Source organism: Copadichromis virginalis, linkage group LG19 (genome assembly GCF_057382275.1).
Source record: "Copadichromis virginalis isolate Kocher_CV1m ecotype Utaka linkage group LG19, C_Virginalis_male_GT1.1, whole genome shotgun sequence".
Lineage (NCBI taxonomy): Eukaryota > Metazoa > Chordata > Actinopteri > Cichliformes > Cichlidae > Copadichromis > Copadichromis virginalis.
Window position 1 is genome coordinate 6962453 of NC_140636.1, and position 27597 is coordinate 6990049.

General features: G+C 41.9%; 1 protein-coding gene and 1 long non-coding RNA gene across 6 annotated transcripts in view; one reads left to right on the forward strand and one right to left on the reverse strand.

The window, feature by feature from the left end:
- Nucleotides 1–27597, forward strand: part of ubr2 (ubiquitin protein ligase E3 component n-recognin 2) — a 59280-nt gene that overhangs the window by 7977 nt on the left and 23706 nt on the right. For all 5 annotated transcript variants that reach the window (XM_085441907.1, XM_085441908.1, XM_085441911.1 and 2 more), the window contains exons 2-9: nucleotides 3228–3496; nucleotides 3572–3650; nucleotides 5279–5392; nucleotides 25640–25770; nucleotides 25907–26045; nucleotides 26174–26236; nucleotides 26463–26583; nucleotides 26664–26771. In XM_085441907.1, coding sequence (XP_085298033.1) covers nucleotides 3228–3496; nucleotides 3572–3650; nucleotides 5279–5392; nucleotides 25640–25770; nucleotides 25907–26045; nucleotides 26174–26236; nucleotides 26463–26583; nucleotides 26664–26771 — 1024 coding nt within the window. The remainder of the gene's footprint in view (nucleotides 1–3227; nucleotides 3497–3571; nucleotides 3651–5278; nucleotides 5393–25639; nucleotides 25771–25906; nucleotides 26046–26173; nucleotides 26237–26462; nucleotides 26584–26663; nucleotides 26772–27597) is intronic.
- LOC146685441 (uncharacterized) lies at nucleotides 6779–8772 on the reverse strand. Its single transcript, XR_014916780.1, has 3 exons — nucleotides 8410–8772; nucleotides 7332–7570; nucleotides 6779–7234 (listed from the first exon to the last, which is right to left on the reverse strand). It is a non-coding gene; the product is annotated as an uncharacterized LOC146685441 (long non-coding RNA).

Genomic DNA, 27597 nt, shown 5'->3' on the forward strand with positions numbered 1-27597 from the left:
GTTTTAAGAGTGTAATAACGAACTGAAACAGAAGATGGCAGCAATGAATCTACGAGAATGCCAGCTGCCGTTAAACCCGAAGAAGAAGAAGGAACCTCCGGTCCAAATTCAGGGGCCACATCCTTCGGAGGCCGCATTTGTAGGCTGATTACGTTACAGCGACGTGACGAAGACTGTCCAAATTCAAAGACTGCTGCAAATGCATCCTCCTTTTCCCCAGGATCCCAGGATTCATAGCGCGGCTCAGACAATTCAAGTTTCCAACAATGGCGGCCGCTGCTTAGCTTTAATAGTACACTTATTACTCTTTCTGGGTCACAAAATAAACTTTTAACTCCTGGCACATCATTTTCAGATCACCACAGTCTTTCGCTACTTAGTTAAACATGATATATAAGTCACTTAGATAACCTAAAAATGTTATTGTTTGACTTTTTTCAGTGTTTTGTTTGTGAGTAAATCGGTTTGCCTGAGATTAAAGTTATTAGATTAGATAAAATAAAACGTTATTAATCCATCGAGTGGGTTCCTCCTTTGTTTTCACACAGCTGAATAAATGTCAAACGGAAAACTGATTAAACAGTAGTGTGAGACGGCCGAGAGTTTACTCCAGTGTCCTGTTATATTTTAGATAGCAAGGAGCAGACGGCTGAGTTTATTAAACTCCACCAAGACAATCTGGAAATTTTATTAAAAGTTTAATAAACTATCATCTGCTCTTTATTGTTAGTTAGCACCTTAAACACTTCACGCTGTCAGCTAATGATAGTTATATAAGAGCAGATGCATGCTGGTTGTAATCAGCTGTACAATTTATGTCTAATGGATGCATGATCTGACCAGTCGACTATTAAAATAATCGTTTGTGACAGCCCTAATGTCAGCGTTTACTGGTTGTTTGCTGGTTTGTAGCTCAGTGTTTACTGGTTGTTTGCTGGTTTGTAGCTCAGTGTTTACTGGTTGTTAGCTGGTTTGTAGCTCAGTGTTTACTGGTTGTTAGCTGGTTTGGAGCTCAGTGTTTACTGGTTGTTCGCTGGTTTGCAGCTCAGTGTTTACTGGTTGTTCGCTGGTTTGCAGCTCAGTGTTTACTGGTTGTTCGCTGGTTTGTACAGGCAGTGCAGAATTATTAGGCAAGTTGTATTTTTGAGGAATAATGTTATTATTGAACAACAACCATGTTCTCAATGAACCCAAAAAACTCATTAATATCAAAGCTGAATGTTTTTGGAAGTAGTTCTTAGTTTGTTTTTAGTTTTAGCTGTTTTAGGGGGATATCTGTGTGTGCAGGTGACTATTACTGTGCATAATTATTAGGCAACTTAACAAAAAACAAATATATACCCATTTCAATTATTTATTTTTACCAGTGACACCAATATAACATCTCCACATTCACAAATATACATTTCTGACATTCAAAAACAAAACAAAAACAAACCAGCGACCAATATAGCCACCTTTCTTTGCAAGGACACTCAAAAGCCTGCCATCCATGGATTCTGTCAGTGTTTTGATCTGTTCACCATCAACATTGCGTGCAGCAGCAACCACAGCCTCCCAGACACTGTTCAGAGAGGTGTACTGTTTTCCCTCCTTGTAAATCTCACATTTGATGATGGACCACAGGTTCTCAATGGGGTTCAGATCAGGTGAACAAGGAGGCCATGTCATTAGTTTTTCTTCTTTTATACCCTTTCTTGCCAGCCACGCTGTGGAGTACTTGGACGTGTGTGATGGAGCATTGTCCTGCATGAAAATCATGTTTTTCTTGAAGGATGCAGACTTCTTCCTGTACCACTGCTTGAAGAAGGTGTCTTCCAGAAACTGGCAGTAGGACTGGGAGTTGAGCTTGACTCCATCCTCAACCCGAAAAGGCCCCACAAGCTCATCTTTGATGATACCAGCCCAAACCAGTACTCCACCTCCACCTTGCTGGCGTCTGAGTGGGACTGGAGCTCTCTGCCCTTTACCAATCCAGCCACGGGCCCATCCATCTGGCCCATCAAGACTCACTCTCATTTCATCAGTCCATAAAACCTTAGAAAAACCAGTCTTGAGATATTTCTTGGCCCAGTCTTGACGTTTCAGCTTGTGTGTCTTGTTCAGTGGTGGTCGTCTTTCAGCCTTTCTTACCTTGGCCATGTCTCTGAGTATTGCACACCTTGTGCTTTTGGGCACTCCAGTGATGTTGCAGCTCTGAAATATGGCCAAACTGGTGGCAAGTGGCATCTTGGCAGCTGCACGCTTGACTTTTCTCAGTTCATGGGCAGTTATTTTGCGCCTTGGTTTTTCCACACGCTTCTTGCGACCCTGTTGACTATTTTGAATGAAACTCTTGATTGTTCGATGATCACGCTTCAGAAGCTTTGCAATTTTGAGACTGCTGCATCCCTCTGCAAGATATCTCACTATTTTTGACTTTTCTGAGCCTGTCAAGTCCTTCTTTTGACCCATTTTGCCAAAGGAAAGGACGTTGCCTAATAATTATGCACACCTGATATAGGGTGTTGATGTCATTAGACCACACCCCTTCTCATTACAGAGATGCACATCACCTAATATGCTTAATTGGTAGTAGGCTTTCGAGCCTATACAGCTTGGAGTAGGACAACATGCATGAAGAGGATGAAGTGGACAAAATACTCATTTGCCTAATAATTCTGCACTCCCTGTATGTCAGTGTTTACTGGTTGTTAGATGGTTTGTATGTCAGCGTTTACTGGTCCTTAGCTGGTTTGTAGCTCAGTGTCTACTGGTTGTTTGCTGCTTTGTAGGTCTGTGTCGGCCTTTTGTCTGTATGCTGTCCCCTGGTAACCAGGTCAGTGTGTTATTCTGACTGAGTGGCTGTGACAGTCTGAGCTGATTATCAGTGACCTGCAGCTCCTATTTCCTGTCAGCGAGCAGAGCCACCGATCTCCATCTGTCACTCTGTTTTTGTTACTTGTATTACATTTAAGCAACACTTCAAAAACCTTCACCATTACTCACCTGTCAGTGCACGCCACAGTGCCACAATTTGAAATTGTTGCACACAGGTGTGAATTTGTACACACCTGTGTGCTGCAGGTGTCTGTTGTGAACAATGAGCTCGAGTTTATTAAAGAATAACTGAAGCTGATGTTTTTTCGTGCTATGTTTGCCAGAGCACTCACAGTCGTACTGTTTAACCACTGTTCATTAAAGCATGTGTGAGCCGTCACTGATCTCCACCTCTTCCTCCATCTCAGCGGTGGCTCGCAGCTGCCGACCTGCAGCAGGAAGTGTGCCGTCACCTGGCCATATACGTACCCAGAATCTTTTGCTTGGGGCTGAGCAGCAGTGACAGAGAGGAGCAGAGGGAGGAGCTCGCTTGTCAGCTCCTCCTCCTTGCACCACTGGAGTGGCTCCTTCTGGGGGAGGAGCCAGCAGGTGGCCTGGCGCTGCTGCAGGAGAACAACCAACCATCAGCGCTTTGCGGGCACGTGTTTAAGGTGGGAGAGCCCACCTACTCCTGCAGGTAGGAGACGCACGTCCACAGGTGACACATGCAACACAGGTGACTCATTTTAAGTGATGATCTGTGTGTGTGCAGGGAATGTGCGGCCGACCCGACATGTGTCCTCTGCATGAAGTGTTTCTTGGGCAGCGTTCATAAAGAGCATCGATACAGGGTAAGCGCGCGCGCACACACACACACACACACACACACACACACACACACACACACACACACAGAGAGTTTGGTCATCATGGGTATATGGCGTCCTCTGTTATTCAGTGGACATCACAGTCTATGTGTTGGAAGACAGCGGTTAAGGTTTTTAAGAAGTTACTGATATTTACAAAGTTTTAAAAGGATAAAATAGTTAAAGAGGTTTAAAATAAAGGAGGAGGTCAGTTTAAGAGAACACGCCGAGCAATAATCCAGTAACTCAGGTATTCTTGCTCAAGTGCTGCAGATGGAACAGAGAAGAGGAGGAAGACCATCTCGGACTTGATCATCATCAGCTGGATGTGTCTGACCTCAGATCTACAGAAAATAAACTGCTTAAATACGTGAAAGGGACACTTTAAAAGAAACAAACGTCAGATCTCAGATGTAAAACAAAATCCTTATCCTGGATAGCTGTACTGATATTACTTGGGTAATGTGTTGGGAAAGAAAAGAAGCCACATCGTTTGATAGACAGAAAAATGACCAACCCTCCCGATATGCCCGATGGGGATTTTTCGTTTTTATGGGCCAATGTCTTTTTTTTTTTTTTTTTTTTTTTTGTTCGTTTTTGTAACGGTATAAACAATGAAAGGGGGTGGATTGGCCAACTGGTCATGATCGACTCTGGGCTGGACTAATTACAGCCGAGGAGGTCGGCTGCGCCCTCCCTCTGAAAGCAGTCTTATTACCGAATATTACTGAGGTGAAAAGGAAGTGATTTGTCCTGGACTTCAGCTAGAATGAAACAAAGACACAAAGCTGGACTTATTCCTCCCACTCCTGTTGCTACTTCAATCATGAAACTGATCAAATTGGCTTTGGTGCTGCAAGTCCCCTCTCTCTTGTTTGTTTATTGCCCATAAAGCATAAAGATTTTGACTCAGTCTGCACTCCAGATGGGTTAATTGTTAATCGCGTTAGTCGTGATGACTGTGCATTAACGCTGACAGCACTAAAAAAAATATAAAGTCGGGATGAAAGAGGTAAATTTGGGATGAAAGAGGTAAACCTAAGGATGTAACCAAAGCGGTGTGCCACTTGTGCAGACGTAAAGTGCGAGCAGAGTACTCAAACACGACTAACTTGTATGAGCATCTCCGTGTCCACCGTCCGGCTGAGTATGCGGCTATCACCAGCTTCTGCAGCTCCATCATTTGGGCATACTCTGAGGAGGGGGCATTTGCTCTCAGATGAAAGAGGGTGCTGTTAAAACAGCGGTATTAATTTTTATTTTCCTGTAATACCCGGCTGATTTTTTTTTTTTTTTTTTTTTTTTTTTTTTTTTGTCCCAGTCCAGCCCTGCCTTGCGAACGGCTGAATTCAAAGAAACCCCCAAAAATCTAAATGAAAAAATGATCCTAGGCTAGTCCATTTTGCTGAAATTTAATTGGAGCAACTAAAAATGATACTCAGTTATTTGTAGGTCTGATTCTGACTGTTTGGTTTAAGACAATCAGACCACCAGCACATCTGCTGGTGGTCTGATTGTAGCTCTGGCAGCTCTCATCCTGTTCGTCCCTAAACAAATGAGCAGAGAACTTTTCTGGGTTTTTTGTGTGTGTGTGTGTGTGCGCACGCGTGCAGATGACAACGTCCGGAGGAGGTGGTTTCTGTGACTGTGGAGACTCTGAAGCCTGGAAGACCGGCCCTTACTGCCAGAAACACACACCGGGAGATGGCAACCAGGACACCGAAGAGGTCAGACTGATGTCTCTCTGTGACTCTCTATTCAATTCAATTCAATTTTATTTATATAGTGCCAAATCACAACAACAGTCACCTCAAGGTGCTTTATATTGTAAGGTAGACCCTACAATAATACATTCAGAGAAAAACCCAACAATCATATCCCAGATAGCAAGGAAACATTGAAACAATGTTGAGTCAATATCAGGCTGTGTCATTGAATCAACGTTGAAGTGTGACGTTGACCTAACGTCACTCTTGCACCCTTTTTTAACGTTGAAACAACGTCAGGTTTTGATGTTGAATCAATGTTGAAACCTGACGTTGATTCAACGTTATATTTTCTAATACTGCTGACATTGAAACAATGTCAGATTCTGATATTGAAACACTGTTGAGCTATGGTGTTGATTTTCCACCTCTTTCGCACAGTTGCTTTTTATTAAAACAACAGTTAAATCATGACTGGAAATCTACCTTTCTTTATAGGTATTTTAACCAATACTAAACTACTGCATGTTTCCATCAATACTTCAACCACCTAAACACATAATTGTACTTATTCCTTAAATTGGACACCCTTTATAAAAAAAACCCAAATGTCTCACAATGTATCATGTCAATATTAATATCCTAAAATAAGAAAGCATTGCATGTGATGTAACAGAGAAAAAAAATAAACAAAAAAAGGTCAATAGGCATGTTTCGTTTGCTAAATACTTTATTAAAAGACAGTTTCCTATTTACGTTTATATGATTCACAGAAGTTTGTAATTTTTTGCATGATGTGCGTCCTGCACCACCCAAACGATCCGGGGCGTATCGGAGCCATTTCTGCACTGCTTGTGCAAAGACAAACTCGGACATAGAGTTTGCCCCTAACTGCTGCGTCAGGCTCCAATCAAGGCAAAGCATCTCACCTATAGACACATTTTAAGAGATGGAATTAGCGTGTCTCATGTCTTAAATGTGTATGCAAGTGCTTGTGTGTTTAATCAACAGGCCATTGTTATGTATTTAAATCACATCTGACAGCTATTACACTTTATAGTTACAAAGTGTACATAACCTTTATATACTTACCATTGCCTTATTTGCCTCTTGTGATTGAAGAGCTGGCTCTGCATTGTTTAGCTCCTCAATGTTGTGCAAGGGCAAATCCAGAGGCAGTACCCCAGCATCTACCGATTCATTGCAGCCGGTATTGCGGATGGCTCTGACCTCCTCACGGAGTTCGTTAACAGCTCTCGTCAGGTCTGACAGAAAAAGATAATTTTTTTTTTAAGTATTTAAGAATACAGACAACTTGTCAAACGTTTCCTTGTGTCACACACAGATATGTACAAAGACACTAGACAGTATTTTATTACCTGGTATTTTCACTCGAGGGGCCCGGGGAAACCATTTTTTTGTGGGCTGCTCATCTGCTAAAGAAAAAAAGTTGAAAACGGTCATAAGTAATTACAAATGTGCTTTTGGAATATTTTTTCCTAAAGTTACAGTTTGATTTATAACAACACACACAGGAAACGGAGATGTGCAAGAAGGTACAGTACACAAGGAATTTTTGAAGTGCACAAGTGTACACGGCTTTGCATTTATAAAAAGTTTACAAGCTTCCACTTTTTGGACTATATTATGTGGTGATATTGCAGTATGCAAGCACCACAGATATGTATAAAAGACAAGATCATAAATTCTTAGCAATCAAAGATATGTTTGTGAAATAAAAAAAGTTTTGCTTGTTCTTTCTTTTATGACTGGTCTGAGTTTCAGCTTCGGACTGAAGGTCAGACGTATCACAGTGTTCACTTAGATATTTCTGAAGACTGCGTTCTGCTTCGTGAAATGTGTCTGGAAGTACAAACACAATGTATGGCCAGACATAAATTAGGACACGAAAAACTTGTTATTGTTACATTTATACAACACCAATCCAGATGATACCCACCATGGCTTATTAGAAGTCGGACTGGTGCATAGGTGAGCCATGTTGCACCAGGATGAACTCTCCTCTTTACTGCGTCGTGGATCCTGAATGTGTCTCACGGAGGATATGGAGGCCATGACAATTTCTTCCCATTTATCCATGATCTAGGGACTATTTCTGTACCACCAGTGCTAAACTGCACAATGCACCAGTCTTTCATTTTTATCTTTTTTTTAATTTGGAGTCCTTTTTTGCCCTGTCTAGGATAAACAGGAAACAGATAATTACAATATATTTCATAGTCACTACAAAACTTGATCTATTGATTGAACTAAATAATAAATAATAGCTTAAAATGTATATAGGCAACAATTACAAGCAAACCCGTATATGTAAGCATTTAAACACTGAAGATAATAAAATTAACAGTATTTTGTCTAAGTCTGCCATTGTAGGAATTCATGGCACCGAGACAAAAACTTGGCGCACAGTGTGGCGTCAAAATAGGCGCACACCTTTGACGCTGCGTTTTCTCCGTCTTCCTCGTCCACACGTAAATGCTAAACGCAGTTTACGTGCGGACAAAAGGTGCAAACGCAAGTTAGGTGAGCGTGCAGCGTAAAGTTAGGTAAGCGTGCAACGTAAAGTTTGAATTGAGTGCGAATCGAAGCGGGTGCTCACCAATCATTAAAAGTAACAAAGTCATTGAACACATTTATACAGTTGCCTTTACGTTTATCAATCATATATCACAGATTTACAATTTTTTGTAGTACTATGCTAAAAAGCAACTACAGAGTGAAAGTCTGGGTCAAGCGCCGAGGCGAAGCAAGAACAAAGGAACCCTCGAAGCGTTAAAGCTAGCTTTGTAAGGGAATATAACGGAAAAGTATGAAACGAAAATGTTTTCTTTGTTGATAGACTTTGTTTGCAGTGCAATTTATTTGTTGCCGGATTGTAAGATGAAAGTAGACACAATTTCGGGCTCCCACATTTTATCCGAAACTTTACATTAACAAGTTTGTTTTGTTTTTTTTTTTACTGTTATTCAAATGCAACCGTGGAAATAACGAATAGAACAAAAGTCATTCATTCTTACCTTATACTAATCGTGGTGCAGGCCAGTGCAGTGCATGAACTGATGCCTTCTCCGGTCAATTCCGCTGAGAGTAAATCTAATGTCCCGCTCTACTGTACAAGACAATGGTTACCTGGAGGGATGTACCAATGTGATAGGGGTGCTGCGGAATAGTCCAAGTGGTAGCAGCTTTAATTTCCCGCTCAACCATAAATCGATGGTTTTTCAACGTGATTGTTGTCACCTTGTCAACTATAAATAGATCAACAATCAACGATGACAGAACAACAGTGAATCAATGTTATTTCAATGTCAGTGTAAGGTTTCATCAGTATTTCAATGTTGTTTCAACATTGGTTTTGTGTTGACATTTCAATCCTGATGATTCTGATGGTTCAGATGGAAAATCAACATCTGTTCAATGTATCCTTGCTATCTGGGATGACCCCCTATGAGCAAGCACTTTGGCGACAGTGAGTCCAGCCTGGAAGTAATAAATGCATGAACTAGTTTTTCAGCATCACTCTGAGACAGGATATTTCTAACTTTAGAGATGTTGCGCAAATGGAAGAAAGCAGTCTTACATATTTGTTTAATATGTGCGTTGAAGGACATGTCCTGGTCAAAAATGACTCCAAGGTTCCTCACAGCGTTACTGGAGGCCAAGGTAATGCCATCCAGAGTAAGAATCTGCTTAGAGACCATATTTCTAAGATTTTCAGGGCCGAGTACAATAACCTCAGTTTGATCTGAATGAAGAAGCAGAAAGTTAGCGGCCATCCAGGTCTTTATGTCTTTAAGACATTCCTGCAGTTTAACTAATTGGTGTGTGTTATCTGGCTTCATGGACAGATAGAGCTGGGTGTCATCTGCATAGCAGTGTAAATGTATGCTATGTCTTCTAATGATGCTGCCTAAGGGAAGCATGTATAATGTAAACAGAATTGGTCCTAGCACTGAACCCTGTGGAACTCCATAATTAACCTCAGTGTGTGAAGAGGACTCTCCATTTACATGCACAAACTGGAGTCTATTAGATAGATATGATACAAACCACTGCAGCACAGTACCTGTAATACCTACAGCATGTTCTAATTGCTCTAATAGGATATTATGGTCGACAGTATCGAACGCTGCACTGAGGTCTAGCAGGACAAGCACAGAGATGAGTCCACTGTCAGAGGCCATAAGAAGATCATTTGTAACTAGGGCTGTGCGATATGACTAAAATCTCATATCCTGATATAAGACATCTATCGTCCGAAAACGATATAAATCACAAAAATGTAACATTTTCTGTAAATTCTGTGAATCTCGGGCAGCTCGTCTTGCGTGAAGTGTTTCCAGCTGCGCGTCATGTTGCTGGAGTCGAGTGTTTTATCCGATGCATGAAACGATACATTTTTAGACATAAGTTGTAACGGCCGCCGTTTTCTTTGTAAGTATTTATTACACGGCGTGCTATGGGGAAAAGCCTGTTCTAACGTTTGAGTCTAAGGTTTAATTTTAGCATCTGGCGGCTCTTTTTTAATTCTCATCCGTAAACAATCTGCTCTTTCACGTGATTCAGTTTATTTTGAAAAGTCTCAACAAGATCTTGAGCTTTATTGTGAAAGGTTTATGTGGAACATAAACAAACGGACACGGATGCTGTTACCGTCGTTGTTGTTAACCACAACGCATAAAAACAGGCACTTGTCCGTCCGTAGTGTGGTTATATTAAATATAAGAGAAAGAGAGAACTTTAAGAAATTAATATAGTGACCATCAAAATGGTGAAAAAATATTGCCGTAAACAGTTTATTTTGCGACACCACGAAACAAATGATAGCATAAAATGAAACGATAGATGTTTTTATATCGTCATCCGATATATATCGTTATATCGAACAGCCCTATTTGTAACCTTCACTAAAGCTGTTTCTGTGCTGTGATGAGCTCTGAAACCTGACTGAAACTCTTCAAATAAACCATTCCTCTGCAGATGATCTGTTAGCTGTTTGACAACCACTCTTTCAAGGATGTTTGATATAAAGGAAGGTTGGAGATTGGCCTATAATTAGCTAAGACTGCTGGGTCTAGAGATGCTTTTTGAGTAAAGGTTTAACTACAGCCAGCTTGAAGGCCTGTGGTACATAGCCGATCATTAGAGATAGGTTGATCATATTCAAGATCGAAGAATTAATTAATAGCAGGACTTCTTTGAGCAGTTTTGTAGGAATGGGGTCTAAAAGACACGTTGATGGTTTGGAGGAAGTAATTATTGAAGTTAACTCAGAAAGATCAATTGGAGAAAAAGAGTCTAACTTAACATCAATGGTACTAAGAGTAGCTGTAGATAATATTACATCTGTGGGATGATTATTGGTAATTTTTTCTCTAATGATAAAAATTTTATTTGTGGGGGACTTCTGGTGAGCGCTCCAAGATGGCGGATTAACTTTTTGTCCGCTCCTGATCATAAGTGAGGAAAACTCCACAAACTCGATACAATAAACGTATTCATACTGACGATGATATACAATGCGTGGAGGCAGATGTAAAAAGACACAGGTAGCTCCAAAAGTTACGGAGAGGCAAAAGACACCTTACGCGACGGCGACGGAGCTAGCATGAAGAGGAGCACGGAGCAAAGTGAGGAAAACGAGCTAACAATGGCTAAAGCAATGCAAAATTTGAGCGATAACATCCGAGAGATGAGGAAAGAAATCAAAGAAGATCTGAATAACCTAAAGGCTGAGATGAATCAGAAGCTACAAGATGCCATCGTGGATATTCTTAATCACGCCACTAGGCTAACTGAAGCAGAACAACATGTGAACGAATTTGAGACAGTGAATGTGGACCTGAGAGATGCGCTAATTCACTGTCTGGACCAGCAGAAAACTCTCCAGACCAAAGTCACGGACCTGGAAGAAAGATCGCGCCGCAACAACCTCCGTATATACGGAATTAAGGAAGGTGCTGAGGAGAATGATATGATGGCATTCATTAACAACTTCATAAAGAAAGAACTTGCCCTTTCCGAAGATGAGTTGCAGATTCAGCGTGCTCACCGATCACTGGGACCAAAGACATAGCGATTGCAAGGTCTATTGTGGTTAATTTCCAGAGGTATGACATAAAAGACAAAATCCTGAGAGCAGCTTGGGCTAAGAAAATTTCTTATGAGGGCAAAACTATCACTTTTACACACGACTTACCGACTGAGATTAACAACAAGCTCAAAGAATAGAAGGACATTAAGAAGATCCTCAAAGAACAAAAAATTTGTTTCCAGACACCATACCCAGCTAAAATGAGAATTCATATGAAGAAGCGGGGTTACGCTGTGGAGATGCCACGCTGCGGGGACGTCAACTGGGAACAGGTTCTCACCCGAAGCGCACACTGGGAGAAAATGGATAGCTCACACTCCGAACGTGTCCGCGGAAGGCTTCGTGGATTTCTCAGACAATAAGTATTAACTATCTTGTGTTAAGCCTCACTGGACTAAGCGGCTAAAATACCTGTTTTGGCTCTGTAAGTACTGTTTCCTAATCTCAGTTTAATATAATAGAGGAAGAGGTGTTTACCTTTCTATTACATCTTATTTAAGATTTATAAAGAAATACCTCTACCATATGCTGGCATTGTACGTATTGCTCCAGTAACATTTTTACTTTATACCATTTTTTGCGTTAGACCTGTGTCGTGTAAAACAGACTATGTTGATCAGGACCGAGAGAGATATACTTAAAATGCGCAGAGACAAGAGAAAGCTGCTGGATGCAGCGATGGAGCTCCTATATATGGTAGGATTTTTTTTCTCCAATATTGTAAGAATGGACACTATAGAATGACAGGGCACTATAAAGCCCCAGGAGTGGAAGTCAAGGTAACATATGTTCAGTTTTTGTGGTTAATCTGTTCTTATAGTTCTAACTATGTTCAGAGCGTCGACATAAGTGGTTGGAAATACCTGTATGAGTAACTGTGACTTTAGAGCAGCTTCATGGAATGTAAATGGACTTAACAACCCTGTTAAGAGGAGTAGAGTCATGTCTAAGATAAAGCGGGGAAAAATACAGATTGTGTTTCTCCAAGAAACTCATTTATCTCAAACAGAGCATGAGAAGTTAAAGAAGTTTGGATTCACAAATACATTTTACAGCTCTTTTAAAACAGGTAACAAAAGAGGAGTTGCGGTATTGATACACAACTCCCTACATTTTGAACTTACCAGACAAGTAAAGGATAATGAAGGCAGATATGTGTTAATTCAAGGTAAAATAGAGGGCAAAATGGTAACTCTTCTTTCAGTCTACCTACAACCAAATTATGATTTGAAACTTCTTAAGAAAATCCTTGAATTGATCTCCTCGGAGTCTCAGGGTGTGTTAATATGCGCAGGGGACTTTAATACAATCATGCATAAGGATGATACCTCTAATAATAAGAGGATAGTGACTTCACAGAGTAAATTGCTAAGAAAGGGCCTGGATGACTTGGGCTTATTGGATATTTGGCGAGAAATGCATCCAAAGCATAGAGATTTTACTTACTTTTCACCCCCCCCATGCCATATATTCAAGAATAGATCTTTTCTTTGTCTTTAGAAATGATAGACATAGGGTAAAAAGTTGTGACATAGGCACTAGGAATATGTCAGACCATTCACCAATTTATCTAACAATTAACCTAGAGACTAGACCAAAAAAAACTGTATGGAGGCTAAATACAGGTCTACTTAACAATAAGGCTATTATAAAAGAGATAAAAGCTGAAATAAAATATTTTCTAGAAATAAATGATAATGGCCAGGTAAATCCTAACATTTTATGGGACACCTTAAAGGCAGTTGTTAGGGGCAAATTTATATCACTAAGTGCAGCTCTGAAGAAAGCTAAAGAGAATCAGCTGAATGGACTTGAAAATACACTAAAAGATTTAGAAAACAGACACAAAAATACTCAATCTGACCAGACCTTGAAACAAATTCAGAAAATTAAAAAACAAATTCTTGATATATATCAGGAAGAAGAAGAGAAAAAATACAAATTTATGAGGCAATCATATTATGAAACTGGGCCAAGGGCAACAAAATTACTTGCTAGAAAATTTCGTAAAAGGCAAATGACGCATTCTATGTGCTCAGTCCTTGGTCCCCAAACTGGGAAATTACAAAGTGACCTGGAAGGAATTGACTTGGCATTCCAAACCTATTACAAAATGTTATACGCACAACCTGCACAAGCCAATACAGAAGATATGAAAATGTTTCTTAATTCATTAGATTTGCCATCAATTGGCGAGTGTCAAAATGAATGCCTAACCAAACAGATTCAGAAAGAAGAACTGGAAATGGCCTTAAAGAAACTAAAAAATAACAAAACACCAGGTACAGACGGCCTGCCGGCTGAGTGGTATAAAGCATTTGAGGTGGAGGTGCTTCCAGTTTTGCTAAGGTCATTGAACTGGACATTAGAGAATATGTCCACCCCCCCATCATGGTCTGAGGCAATCATAACAATTATACCTAAAGACGGTAAGAATAAAATGCTGTGCAGCTCATATAGGCCGATATCAGTCCTAAACCAAGATTATAAGCTTTATGCCTCAATTATATCTAATAGGCTAAACTCGTTCATCCCAGATTTGATTGATGAAGATCAAACTGGATTTGTTGGGGGCCGGCAAATCCAAGACAACATAAGACGCTCTCTCCACATAATCAATAATGTAAGAGAAAATAATCATAAAGCGGTACTAATTAGTCTGGATGCCGAAAAGGCCTTTGATTGTGTCAGCTGGTCGTATTTGTTCTTGGTCTTAGAAAGGTTTGGTTTTGCTGAAAACTCCATTAACAGTATTAAGACATTATATTTAATGCCTACCGCGAGAATCAAGATAAATGGACGAGTCACGGACCGTGTAAAGTTGGAAAGATCTACTCGTCAAGGTTGTCCCTTGTCTCCGACTCTTTTCGCTCTTTACATTGAACCTTTAGCACAAGCAATAAGAGAAAATAATAGTGTTCATGGGGTCGTAGTTAATTCAAGAGAACATAAAATAGCACTATATGCTGATGATGTCCTCTTGTACTTGTCGAATCCAGACCAGTCCATCCGGACCCTTTTAGATTTGCTGGGAAGGTTTGGGATGTATTCTGGTTAAAAACTCAACATAGGAAAAACACAAATTTTGAGTTTTAACTATAGCCTGTTGAATGAGGTTAAATTATTATTTTTTTTTCTGTTGATTGGTCTCTGAAAGCAATTAGATATTTAGGAGTATGGCTGACTAAATCGTTAGATGACTTGTATAAAAAAAAAACTTTGAACCCGTGAGCCAAAAGATTAAAGAGGACCTCACTCAATGGTCAACACTTGTTTTTGATTTTAGCGCGAGAATGGAGGTCATTAAAATGTCAGTCCTACCCAGACTACTGTATCTGTTTATGTCTCTGCCTATCAAAATCCCCAAATCTCAGTTCCATGTCTGGGACAAACAAATATCTTGATTTATTTGGAGGGGGCGGAAACCTAGAATTAAATATAGCACATTATTATTCCATAAAGATAAAGGCGGCTTCTCCCTCCCAAGTCTCAGGGATTACTACCTTGCTGCTCAACTCAAAATAATTATACAATGGTATGTTGACACTTATGGGGCCCGATGGAAAGACATTGAGAATATGTGTGGGGTCATTCCAATACAAGCCTTGATAGGAGATCGGAAGCTGGCAAGAGCCCACCAGAAAGAACTGAACCCTTTCACATCTTTTACATTGCTTATCTGGTTTGAGATAGTGAAGGAACTAAATCTAAGGAACCACATTCAAGTACTTAAGTGGGTGGCTTATGACTCTGAGTTTAAACCAAACCAATTGGATTTACAATTTAAGAATTGGTCGCATAAAGGCATTAATGTATACTGTAAAATACTGGATAAGAATGGCCTGCAAAGTTTCCAAACATTACAAGAAAAATATGAACTAGGAAAAAGGGATTTTTTTTTCAGATACCTACAATTACGGCAGTATTTATCCTCAAAAGTGACTAAAGAAATTAATACACAACCCAATGAAATAATTAATCTGATTTCACAAACATATTATAAGGGCTGCAAGTCAGTTATCTCTAAACTCTACCAGGGCATATTGAAAAGTAGGGGAACCTCAACAGCTTACTGTATATAAAGGAAAGATGGGAGAGAGAGTTGTCCTCAGTTATAACTTCTGAGCAATGGGACAATATGTGTGAGACTGCCAGTTCAACCTCATCCTCTGCATACTGGCAAGAATTTAGTTGGAAAAATCTGGTACGATTTTTCATAACACCAAAACAACAAACACGGGGAAATTCTTCATGCTGGAGGAGCTGTGGGGAAACTGTTGCAAACCATACCCACATATTCTGGTCGTGTCGAAAAATTTTGGGAAGATGTTATATCAAAGATAGAACAGACTATAGGCTTTAAATCAAAACAACGGCCTGTCATAACATTTTATTTAGGAGACCTACCCGAAGAATTAACAAGCAATGACAAATATCTCCTGAAGATTCTTACTGCTGCAGCAAAAAAAGCAATTACTCGTAAGTGGCTCTGTACTGACCCCCCTGTTCTGGACGACTGGTTGAGCGTTGTTGAGGAGATTCATAAAATGGAAAAACGTACCTTTTTGTTAAGACTGCAGGCTAATATTTATACCACAAGATGGTACAAGTGGTTGAAATATATCCGAAATTAGAATGTTGTTTGTTTTGTTTTTGTTTTTAAATTTAATTTATTTTTTCTTTCTCCTGTTTGTGCCTACTCTATATAAATACACACACACATATACATCTATATAAACCTCTGTATGCCTCTCCTAGGCTGCTCTTACATCTGTAGATCTGCTGTCAATTCATGAATATAAAGTCATGTTCTCACTGCCAGAATTGCTTTGTGGGAAAAAGCTGTGCTTTTCAGTCAACTGCTTGTTTTGTTATTGTTGTTTTCGGTTGTTTGTTGTTTTCCTTTTCTGTTGTAAAAATATGTAAAACCTTTATTAAAAGCTAAGTAATAAAAAAAAACAAACATTTTATTTGTGAAGAAGTTCATGAAGTCATTACTAGTTAACGTTAAAGGGATGGTTGGCTCAACAGAGCTCTGACTTTTTGTCAGACTGGCTACAGTGCTGAAGAGAAACCTGGGGTTGTTCTTATTTTCTTCAATCAGTGATGAATAGTAAGATGTTCTGGCTTTGCGGAGGGCTTTCTTATAAAGCAGCAAACTATTTCTCCAGGCTAAATGATGATCCTCTGAATTTGGGACACGCCATTTCCTCTCCAGCTTACGAGTCATCTGCTTTAGGGTACGTGTTTGAGAATTATACCACAGAGTCAGGTACTTCTGATTTGAGACCTTAGTTTTCACAGGAGCTACAGCAGGGGTGCCCAATCCCGGTCCTCGAGAGCTACCGTCCTGCAGCTTTTAGATGCATCCTTGTTCCCACACACCTGAATCAAATGAATGGCTCGTTATCAGGCCTTTGCCAAACATGATGGCATGCTGAAGAGGTAATCAAACCATTTGATTCAGCTGTGTTGGAGTAGGGATGCATCTAAAAGCTGCAGGATAGTAGCTCTTGAGGACTGGGATTGGGCAGCCCTGAGCTACAGTATCCAGAGTCGTACGTAGTGAGGAGGTGAAATTATTAACAAGATAATCGACCTCTGTTGGAGTAGCGTTCAGATAGCTGCTCTGTGGGCTGTGGGCTGGCCTTGTGTTTTGGTTTTTCTGTTACCTGTTTCTTGCAGGTAGGTGGAGCTGACCCAATTATAGATGCAGCACACCTGAGAAGGCCAGTCCCAGTGTATATAAAGACACCTTGACTGAACCAGCTGTCTTGCTCTGGCTCTGTCTGTCTGGCACCCATCATGTTCATTTGGAAGTTTCAGTTATGGCTGTTATGTCCTTTAAATTGTGTTTAAGTTGCTTTACCTTATTTTCATTAAATATGTCTTACAGCCTTTAAATGAATTTTAGGTGAATCAGGTTATGATCTGACTTGGTAGGTCAGATCATAACCTGATTCACCTCACCCCCCGCTATGTGCCAATTGTGAGGAGGGAACCTGTGACCACCAGGACTGTTAGGAGGTGGTCAGAGGAGGCAATAGCGGAACTACAGGGCTGTTTTGAGGTGACCAACTGGGAAACACTCTGTGAGCCTCACGCTGAGGACATCAATGGGCTTACTGAGTGTATCACAGGCTACATAACTTTCTGCACCGACTCCATTGTTCCAGCTCAGACTGTTCATTGTTACCCAAATAACAAGCCGTGGGTGACTAAGAACATCAAAGCCCTCCTCAACAACAAGAAGAGGGCTTTCAGAGGGGGCAACAAAGAGGAGGTGAGGAAGGTCCAGGTGTTACTAAAGGACAAGATCAGAGAGGCTAAGGACAATTACAGGAGGAAGCTGGAGTGGAAACTCCAGCAGAACAGCATGAGAGAGGTGTGGAGGGGCATGAAGACCATCACTGGATTCAGGCCAACCAACAGCAGGGGAGCTGAGGGAGGTGAGAATAGAGCCGACGAGTTGAAACTGTTTTTCAATAGATTCGACACCACAGTGTCTGCTCCCACCCCCACAACCTCACCTGTAGTCAGCCTGGAATCCAGAGCCACACCACTGTGCCAGCCTCTCTCTTCACATGGCGCTGTTGCCTCCTGTGAGATTCCTGACACCCCACCCATCACCTTCACTCAATAGGGCTTTGGAGTTGACGTCACGCCGCAATGCATTATGGGAGCGCAGCGCCATTTTCGGGGTCTACGAATCAACACAAACACACTGTGTTGGAACGACGACTACAAGAAAGATGCTTAAAAGCAGCTCAAAAGAGAATGAACTGTATAGAGACCGATTGCGTCCAGAGGCGAAGCAGCGGTACTTGCAGAAAAGAGCGTGCATTGGAAATGTGGACCCGTATGAAATACGGCCGTGGAGTAGAAACCCTGAAGACCAACCGCTACTGACGTAGCCTGACCTTGTCTGTGGAGTCAGCGCGTACAAGTCGTCATTCAAACAAAGGTAAGTCAGCTTGAGTACTGCGAGTGAAATGCGTTTGATTTCCCTGCAGACATTCACATTAGTGCAGCACAAATTCATTCATGAGGGGAAATTACAGTGAGAACATGTGGAGGCTGTTAGAGGGATAACACAGTGAGTTCAGTGCATTGATGTGACATTGTCCTGAAGGATTGTTGTTCTTTATGGTTAAAGAAATTGCACTAATTTATTCATATTTATTATAAATAATCCTAATTATACATCTTGCTTCCATGTTTGTGTCCTGTGTCACTAAAAATACATTTTATTTTAATTTTATACATTGATTAATGACCTGCAGAATCTCCTTATCATATTAAGTGATTCATAATTGTCACTTTATGCTTTCTCCATCTCTAAAGTGATGACATCCTTGCATTACATACTTTAGGTTCATTTTCTGCAGGCAGATTTACACTATAACCTGCAGCGTTCTATAGATGGACACATAAAGAAATGAAAAATGACATGTATGTGCTAACTTTCTAAACACTTTGTTACATTTATGATAAAGTAGATAAAACACATTTACGTCGGCCTTGGCTCATAGTTCTTGTCTTTAAATGAACTTTGTCTGTGTGTGTTTCAGGTCCTGCACTCTCAAAGACTGAATGAACCAGCATTGCAGCCATGGGTCACTGTGAGCATCACAGGGAAGGTTGAAGCCGCCCACTGCACCTGTAAGGCCGGAGTCGCGGAGACCTGCACCCACGTCACTGCTCTTCTGTTTAATGTAGAAGCAACAGTGTTTATCTGTGGCACAAGGACTGTTACAGATGAACCTCCATACTGGGTTTTGCTGGGTAATGTGACCAAGATACAGCCAGAGGTTGGCCATAAGATAGACGTCTCCTCTTCAGCTGCCCAAAAAAGGCTCTTGATCAAAACCTAAACAGACCATCTGTAGTGACGGGGAAAAGGAGCCGTCCTCAAAACAGAAAAATCCCACCTGCTACTTTGGAGGAGTCGTCACTGCTATTGGATACTTTGCTGGAACACAGTAAAGCTGTGGGTTGTGGGAATGACCCATAATGTTTTATCTAGGGGTCTAGATTTATGCCTGTAGTGCACTGCTGTGTAAATAATTTGCATTTACTGAATATGTACTATATATGTATATGTACATTTACTGAATATGTACTGACTGAGTCCCACTGTTCAAAAGTTGAATAAAGAAACAAACTAATTTTTTTATTAAAACCACCTTATAGAACATCACATCAGTTACAATGTAGAATCCATGTCATTTATAGTTTACAAATGACAAAATGTTTACACAAAATCATGAGTGTTTACATGATATCACCCACTACTAACATTACTTTATTTACTGTATCTTTTGAAAAAATACAGCAATTTTAACAGCACAATACTTAAGAACGTTTAACAGGAGCAGGTTTCATTCTTCCCTGGTTTTATTATCACACTGTTCACCAAAACGCAGCAAACCTTCACCATCTTATCCAGGAGGGTCACCTCTTCACCCTCACATGGAAGAAGTAATCTGGTTGGCATGGTGGTATGTTTGAAGCAGGTCCCTTGTGTAGCGCTGGAACCCAGTCACGATGTTTCATCCATTTCATAGGTTGGTTTGCTGCAATAATGCCAAATAATTAGCAACTCTATAAATAGAAGGTAGTTCTGCAAAATCACTCAGTAGGATGTTTGTTCTAATTTGCTATGAGCTCAGAGCGCATCGAAAATAAAACTAATAGGCTATAAAGAGTGAACATATTTAGAACTTACCGGAATGAAAATGTATGGAGCACCAACAGATATTTGGAGATGGAAGAGAACTGGATATCAGCTCGTCTCACAGCTGCTATCCAGGCTAGATGCCTTCGTTTGGTAACATCGATACACGAGCTGCTCATGTTGCTTCCAGGTTGGGAAAGAATGAAAAGATAAACCATTTTCAACCTTATTCTCTTGCCGGTCGTGTGATCGTACATTGCAGCCGACCACACAGCAAATACGAACCATGGCTGTTGTGTGTGCCTTCGCTCCCTTTTCACTTGCGCTAGACCCCCAAAATGGCGGATCGGGCCAAAATCCTTTCCACGCCCACCCCTGTGACATCACGCTCCAAAGCCCTATACCAGGTTGAGATGCAAATGAGGAGACTTCACTCAGGCAAGTCTGCTGGACCAGACGGAGTGAGTCCCCTCGTCCTCAAGACCTGTGCCCCCCAGCTGTGTGGAGTCTTTCATAAACTGTTTATGCTGAGTCTGAGTCTGCAGAGGGTCCCGGTGATGTGGAAGACATCATGCCTCGTCCCTGTACCAAAGACGCCACGTCCCAGTGCCCCCCAGGATTACAGGCCCGTGGCACTGACCTCTCACATCATGAAGACCCTGGAAAGGCTCATCCTGGACCAGCTGCGACCCATAGTAAGACCACATCTGGATCCCCTTCAGTTCGCTTATCAGCCTCGTCTCGGAACTGAGGACGCCATCATCTACCTGCTCAATCGTGTCTACACCCATCTGGCCCAGCCGGCGAGCACTGTGAGGGTCATGTTTTTGGACTTTTCTAGTGCTTTCAACGCCATCAGGCCGACCCTCCTGGGTGATAAGTTAGCAGCGATGCAGGTGGATGCTTCTCTGGTGTCCTGGATTGTTGATTACCTGACAGGAAGACCACAATATGTACGTCTCCCACAGTGAGTGTGACAAGGTAATCAGCAACACAGGGGCACCACAGGGGACTGTCCTCTCCCCCTTCCTCTTCACCCTCTACACCACAGACTTCAGCCACTGCACAGAGACCTCCATCTTCAGAAGTTTTCTGATGACTCTGCGGTGGTTGGATGCATCAGCAGGGATGATGAGACAGAGTACCGGGCTGTGGTCGACTCCTTTGTCACGTGTGTGAGCAGAATCATCTGCAGCTCAACGTGGCAAAGACCAAGGAACTGATCGTGGACTTCAGGAAGACCAGGAAACACTTGACCCCTGTTTCAATTCAGGGGGTCAGTGTTGACATTGTGGAGGACTATAAATACCTTGGAGTTCACATTGACAATAAACTGGACTGGGCTAAAAACACCACAGCACTTTACAGGAAGGGCCAGAGTCGTCTCTATTTTTTGAGGCGATTGAGGTCCTTCAACATCTGCCAGAAAATGCTGAGGATTTTCTATGAGTCTGTTGTGGCCAGTGCGATATGATAAACACTCGACAAACTCTTGGCTTGTTCTCCTCGTCATCAGTGCGTGTGACGTGATATTGTCGGCATGGCAACATGGCAACATGTTTCATTTAGAAGAATACCACAGTGGCTCTTTGTGAAGTGCCCGCAGGTACAAACGGCTGCCTCTGTGTGATGACGGCATTGTGGACGGTATGTTAGCACCTTAACCATCTGTGGCTCTGTCCGTCGGTCTGACTTAATGTTTTTTAAATTATTGTTAAGTATAAACCTTCCTGCCGTGAACAGAATTAGAAAATCAAGCAAATTGAGCAGAGCTGATGACATGACCCCATCTGTCTGTTCCCCCCCCCCCCCCCCCCCCCGGTGCTCAGTCTGAACGTGAGTCGTTCCTTTGACCTCGATCATCTGTTCGATGTATTTAAACTTTTCTGCATGTTTCAATCCATTTGATTATTCTCAGTTTAATGTTCACGTCATTCTCCAGAGAGCAAGTGTTCAGGTGAAACTTAGAGTTTTCTGAAGCGAGGATTAGCTGGTAAGCGACGCTGAGTCACCTGTGGTCAGACAGTTTGTACGGAGGGGCATTTTTCTTCCTTGTCCCTGCTTGATTATGTAGGGCCTGGACCTGTGAGACTATGCTACCTCAGGAGTGTTTATACAGACTTTCCAGTTGTTTGGCCTTCTGTCCACACAGTGAGTGGAATTTACAAAGGTCGCGGATCAAAGCTTCAGTTTTTATGTTCCCTAATTTGGGCCATTTCTGTTAATGATTCAACTTCTACCTCGCAGAGCATGGCGCTCTTTAATGCCCAATCAATGACAAATAAAACGTTCTTGTTGAACAATTTTATTCTTTCCAAAAAAAACCTGGATTTCTTATTTCTAACTGAAACCTGGCAGCGCGATGGTGAGTACTCATCCCTCATCGAGCTTTGCCCGGGCGGGTACTCCTTCATCAGCCAGCCTTGGACGTCCGGTCAAGGAGGTCATCTCACTGCAGTGTTTGGAAGCCGGTTTGACTGTCGCTCAGTAATGGTCCGACATTTTTCATCATTTGAATTACAGCTGGTTAAAATTGGAGATAAAGATCTGTGTTACTGTGCTGTAGTGTATCATCTACCTGGTCTAAATGGTCAGTTTTAAAGGTGTTCAGTGACTTTTTATCCTCCACCTTGAAGCTGTTCAGACTGGTTACAGTCGGGGATTTTAATATACACATTGACGATGACTCTGACCTCTTTGCCAGAGGTTTCCTTAGCGTCATGGATTCTTTTCATTTTACACAGCATGTGTCTGGTCCCACTAACACCAAAGGACACACACTGGGCCTTGTTTATACTTTAGGTTTAAACAGTGATTTTTTTTGTACTGAGGACATTTTTACTTTGGACCATCGTTGTATTCTTTTTAACTTGTCTTTCCATCTGTCCCTCTCTCCTGTTCAACATGTGGTTAGCTCTCGCATCTTAAATTCCTCTACTGCTGCCAAAATTTCTGATGTTTTTTTATTTAGTCTTACCTTCCTATAATTTTGATTTATTAACAAATGTTTTTAATAATCTTTGTCTTTCTATTTTAGACAATGTTTGTCCTGTTTAAACTAGACTAGCTCCGGTTTCAAAGTTGTCCCCCTGGATAAATGACAGCATTTGCTGTTTAAAGCGTTGCTGCCGTAAGGTTGAGCGTTTATGGAGGAAAACTCGTTTGCATGTCCATCTCTTTTATTTAAAGGACCTTTTAGTTTCTTTTAACTCTTCAGTTCAAGATGCGAGGGCTGCCTATTTCTCAGAGCTAGTGTCTTTACTGACTTTTTCAACAAAGAAAGACAATGTGAGGAACAATGTCTCTCCTTCTGTGTCTCTGTTGTCAGCTTCAACTCAAGCTAGGCCTGCTATTTTAGAAAGATTTTTACCTGTGTCCTTACCTGAGCTGTCAAGTTAGTTGATTCAATGAAAGCATCCTCCTGCTCTCTTGATATTTTACCTGGATCTTTGTTTAAAAATGTCTTTCAGTTTATTGGTCCCTGTGTGCTTACAATTATCAATGCCTCACTGGTTTCTGGTCAGGTCCCTGTTTATTGTAAGAATGCTGTTATTCACCCACTGTTAAAAAAAACAACAACAACCCCAAGCTTGACACTTCTCTGCTTAGCAGTTGTAGACCAAATTTAAAACTATCATTCATCGCTAAGATTTTAGAAAAAGTTGTTTCTAAGCAGTTCACAGCTGATTTAGATAAATACAACATTCTCGATAAATTCCAATCTGACTTTCGTAGCGCTCACTCTATTGAAACTGCACTTCTTTAGAGTGTCCAGTGACATTTTGATGTCTTGCTGATGTTGGACCTGACCTGTGCCTTTGGTACCGTCACATTTTGTTACATAGGCTGAGACGCTGGATGGGTATATCGGGGTCTTGTTTGTGTGAACGATCCTTCTCTATGGCTAGCTCTAAGTTCAGGTCCTCCTCCACTTGTCTTGCCTATGGTGTGCCACAAGGTTCTGTGTTGGGACCCTTATTGTTTTTTGTTGTATATACTCTCTCTTCAGGACCTTCTTAGCACAAGGACATTTCGTATCACTGCTATGCAGATGATATTCAGTTGTATATCTCTTTTAAGCCACATGATGTTTCCAAACTACAGATTTTGCATAGGTGCATAGACTCCATGAGAGGTTGGAGGCTGATAACTTTCTTCAACTTAATGAGGAGAAAACTAAAGTCCTTGTTTGTGTTCCTGATAAATTTGTGCCCTTGGTAGTGGAAAATTTAGGCCCTCTTGCTTCATTTGCCAAACCTTCTATCAGGAGCCTTGATGTAACTTTTGACTCAGCTCTGACTTTGGAGGCTCATGTTAAATCTCTGGTCTGCTCCTGTTTTTACCATTTAAGAAACATTGCTAAGCTGAGTACCATTGAGTCACGCTCTGAACTGGAAATAATCATTCATGCATTTGTCTCATCTCGTTTGGACTATTGTAATTCCTTGTTCACCTGTTTATGTAATGCCTCTTTGAAATATCTGCAGGGTGCTCAGAATGCTGCAGCAAAGCTTCAGACCAAGCCTTCCAAGTAATGCCACACCCCTGCTGATATAGCTGCACTAGCTCCCCATAATATTCAGAGTCCACTTTAAGATTATGATTTTGACATTCAGGGCTCTACATGGACAAGCACCAACATACATCAGTGATGTTTTACATCCGTACATCCACAGGTCTCTGAGGTCATGTGATCAGGGCTTGCTGGTTGTCGAGCACACGAGGCTGAAAACAAAAGGCGACAGAGCTTTTGGAACTGTGGCCCCCAGACTGTGGAACTCTCTCCCTTTGAGCCTGAGATCTGTGGACTCAGTGGTCTCTTTTAAAAAACAGCTAAAAACTCATCTTTTTAAACTTGCTTTTGGTTGATTTTTGTTTTTATGTTTTAGCTTCTGTGAAGCACTTCGTGATTTTATCTTGAAAGGTGCTGTATAAAAATTTCTTTACTTACTTATTCACTTTCAGCAGACCTGAGCGCTGATAAGTTGTCCTCTGAGAGCTCCCCGACTAAAACATTAAAAGGAGGTTCCTATTTGAGGAGGTTCCTAAGCGTCTTTTCAGAGAATATAAAAGCAGCCATGCAAATATTTCCTCCGTTCCCTGGATCCTGTAGTTTGGATTTTATTTTTATTTTTGAGTGGCAGTAATCGTGGGTTGTTTTACTCGGTGTTGGATGGAAGGAAGAAGGATCTTCACAGCTGTGGTCTAAGGAGCTTGGAAAGAAAAACCATTTGACCCTAGAACTGAACAAGCTTCTCAGATGAGAGGTGAAACGTCTTCAAGCAACTTAAACAAGTCCAGATGCCTTTTTCTTTCTTAGACTATGATGACAGGGATGACTGAGAACCTTCACAGACATACTTCACAGCTGTGGTTTGAGTGTGAGAGACTGATTAGAGGCTGGTGTGAACTGAGCTGGCTTAGGATGGTAACCCTGTCTCTCAGAGTGCTCACTCTGTGCTGTTTGTCCTTCCAGGACCCCGTAGCTCAGCTACCCACTGACATGGTCGGCCGTGCGTTCAGTGTCTTTTTCATCATCCTGAAGTATGCCGTCGACCTGCTGACCTGGGAGCACGAGGACCTGCTCCCCACAGGACTGCAGCCACCGTAGGCTCACTCTACCTTTACCTGAGACACGTGACAGTAAACGCGTCATACTGCAGCGTTCACACTGTGTGTGTGTGTGTGTGTGTGTGTGTGTGTGTGTGTGTGTGTGTGTGTGTGTGTGTGTATGTGACTGCAGGGAGCGAGAGGACACCTACTACTGCATGCTGTTCAATGATGAAGTGCACACATACGAGCAGGTGATCTACACGCTGCAGAAAGCTGTCAGCTGCAGCCAGAAGGAGGCCGTGAGCTTCGCCACTACGGTGGATCGAGATGTCAGTACACACACACAGTAACACGCTTATAGGAACTCAGAAATGTGACAAGGAGCTTCTTGTTTTTCATGTTCTGGTGATTATTCTAAGAATCTGTTTTGTGTGTGTGTGTGTGCGTGCGCGCGCAGGGCAGGAAGTCGGTTCGGTATGGAGACTTCCAGTTCTGTGAACAGGCCAAGTCCGTGATTGTGGTGAGTGTTTCCAAGTTTGGTAAATGACAGGAAGTCTTGAACTGATGTGGGGGGGGTGCTGACGGTGCCTGCTTCAGGGACGTTCAATGTCGCACTCATTTACATTCACTGCCTTCTGGTTTTACTCATCACAACAATTTAAGAAAACAAAGAATGTCTCACCTCCTCCTCTTCCTACATCCCCATCACCTCCTTCTCTGCTCCTCCTCCTATCCTATCCCCTCAGAGAAACACCAGCCGTCAGTCAAAGCCTCTCCGGGTTCAGGTGATGCACTCGTCTGTCGTTGCTCATCAGTGTTTTGCTCTGAAGGCTCTGAGCTGGCTGGGTCAGATTATTCAGTACTCTGGTACGTGTGGACTTCATTACCCACAATTCCTCTGTGTGTGTCTCTGCTGCTGCATGTGGTGACTGTGCACTGTGTTTTAGATGGCCTGAGGAGGATCCTGTGTCAGGTGGGATTGCAGAAAGGTCCAGAGGGAGAGAACTCCTCGCTTGTCGACCGACTGATGCTCAACGACTCCAAGATGTGGAAAGGTAACCGCACGTACCGCTGCTAGTCATATGGCGCTCGAACGGCCACGGTCGTGAAGCCAACGGATGTGAAACAGTTTGTGTTTATCTGTGAGTTGGTCCTTCAAAGACACACAGCAGAGATACAGTCCCAATTAAATGTTTAAGACCACTTGAAAAGTGGCCAAAAGTCATATTTTGCATGGTTGGATCTTCACCAGGTTCCAACTAGAGCTTTAACATGCAGAAATGTGATTGAGACAAAACATTTGAGCATGCAGTTTATTGAAAACAACACAAACTGAAACGGGCTGTTTTACGGCTGATCAAAAGTTTCGGGCCACATGCCTTTAAAAGGACAAATCTGGGCACAAATGTGGATTCACTGTCATTTCCTGTCAGGTAGTCACACTGTCATGATGTTCTGATGGCAAAGGCAAACAAATGTTCCCTTTTTGAACGGGGTCGGGTTGTTGAACTGCATAAGCATGGTCTCTCACAGCACCGTCACTGCTGAGGTGGGACGCAGTGAGACAGTTATTTGGAATTCCTGAAATGATCCTTCCTGAGGTTTATGGAACAAAAGTCAAGTGGAAGACCCAAAACAAATGTCATCAGCACTGAGCCGGAGGATCCAGTTGGCTGTCCGTCGAGACACTGGATAACCCTCGACCCAAATTAAGGCCGTTCCTGGTGCCGACTGCAGCCCCATAACCATCAGACGGCCTCAAAACACGTCTTCAGAGGCCTCGTCTCCATGGACGCCACAGAACTGACCGTTTTGACCAAACATGGGACATTGAAAGGTCCTCTAGCTAATCACATGAGCCTCTTTCACACCTTGGCTCAT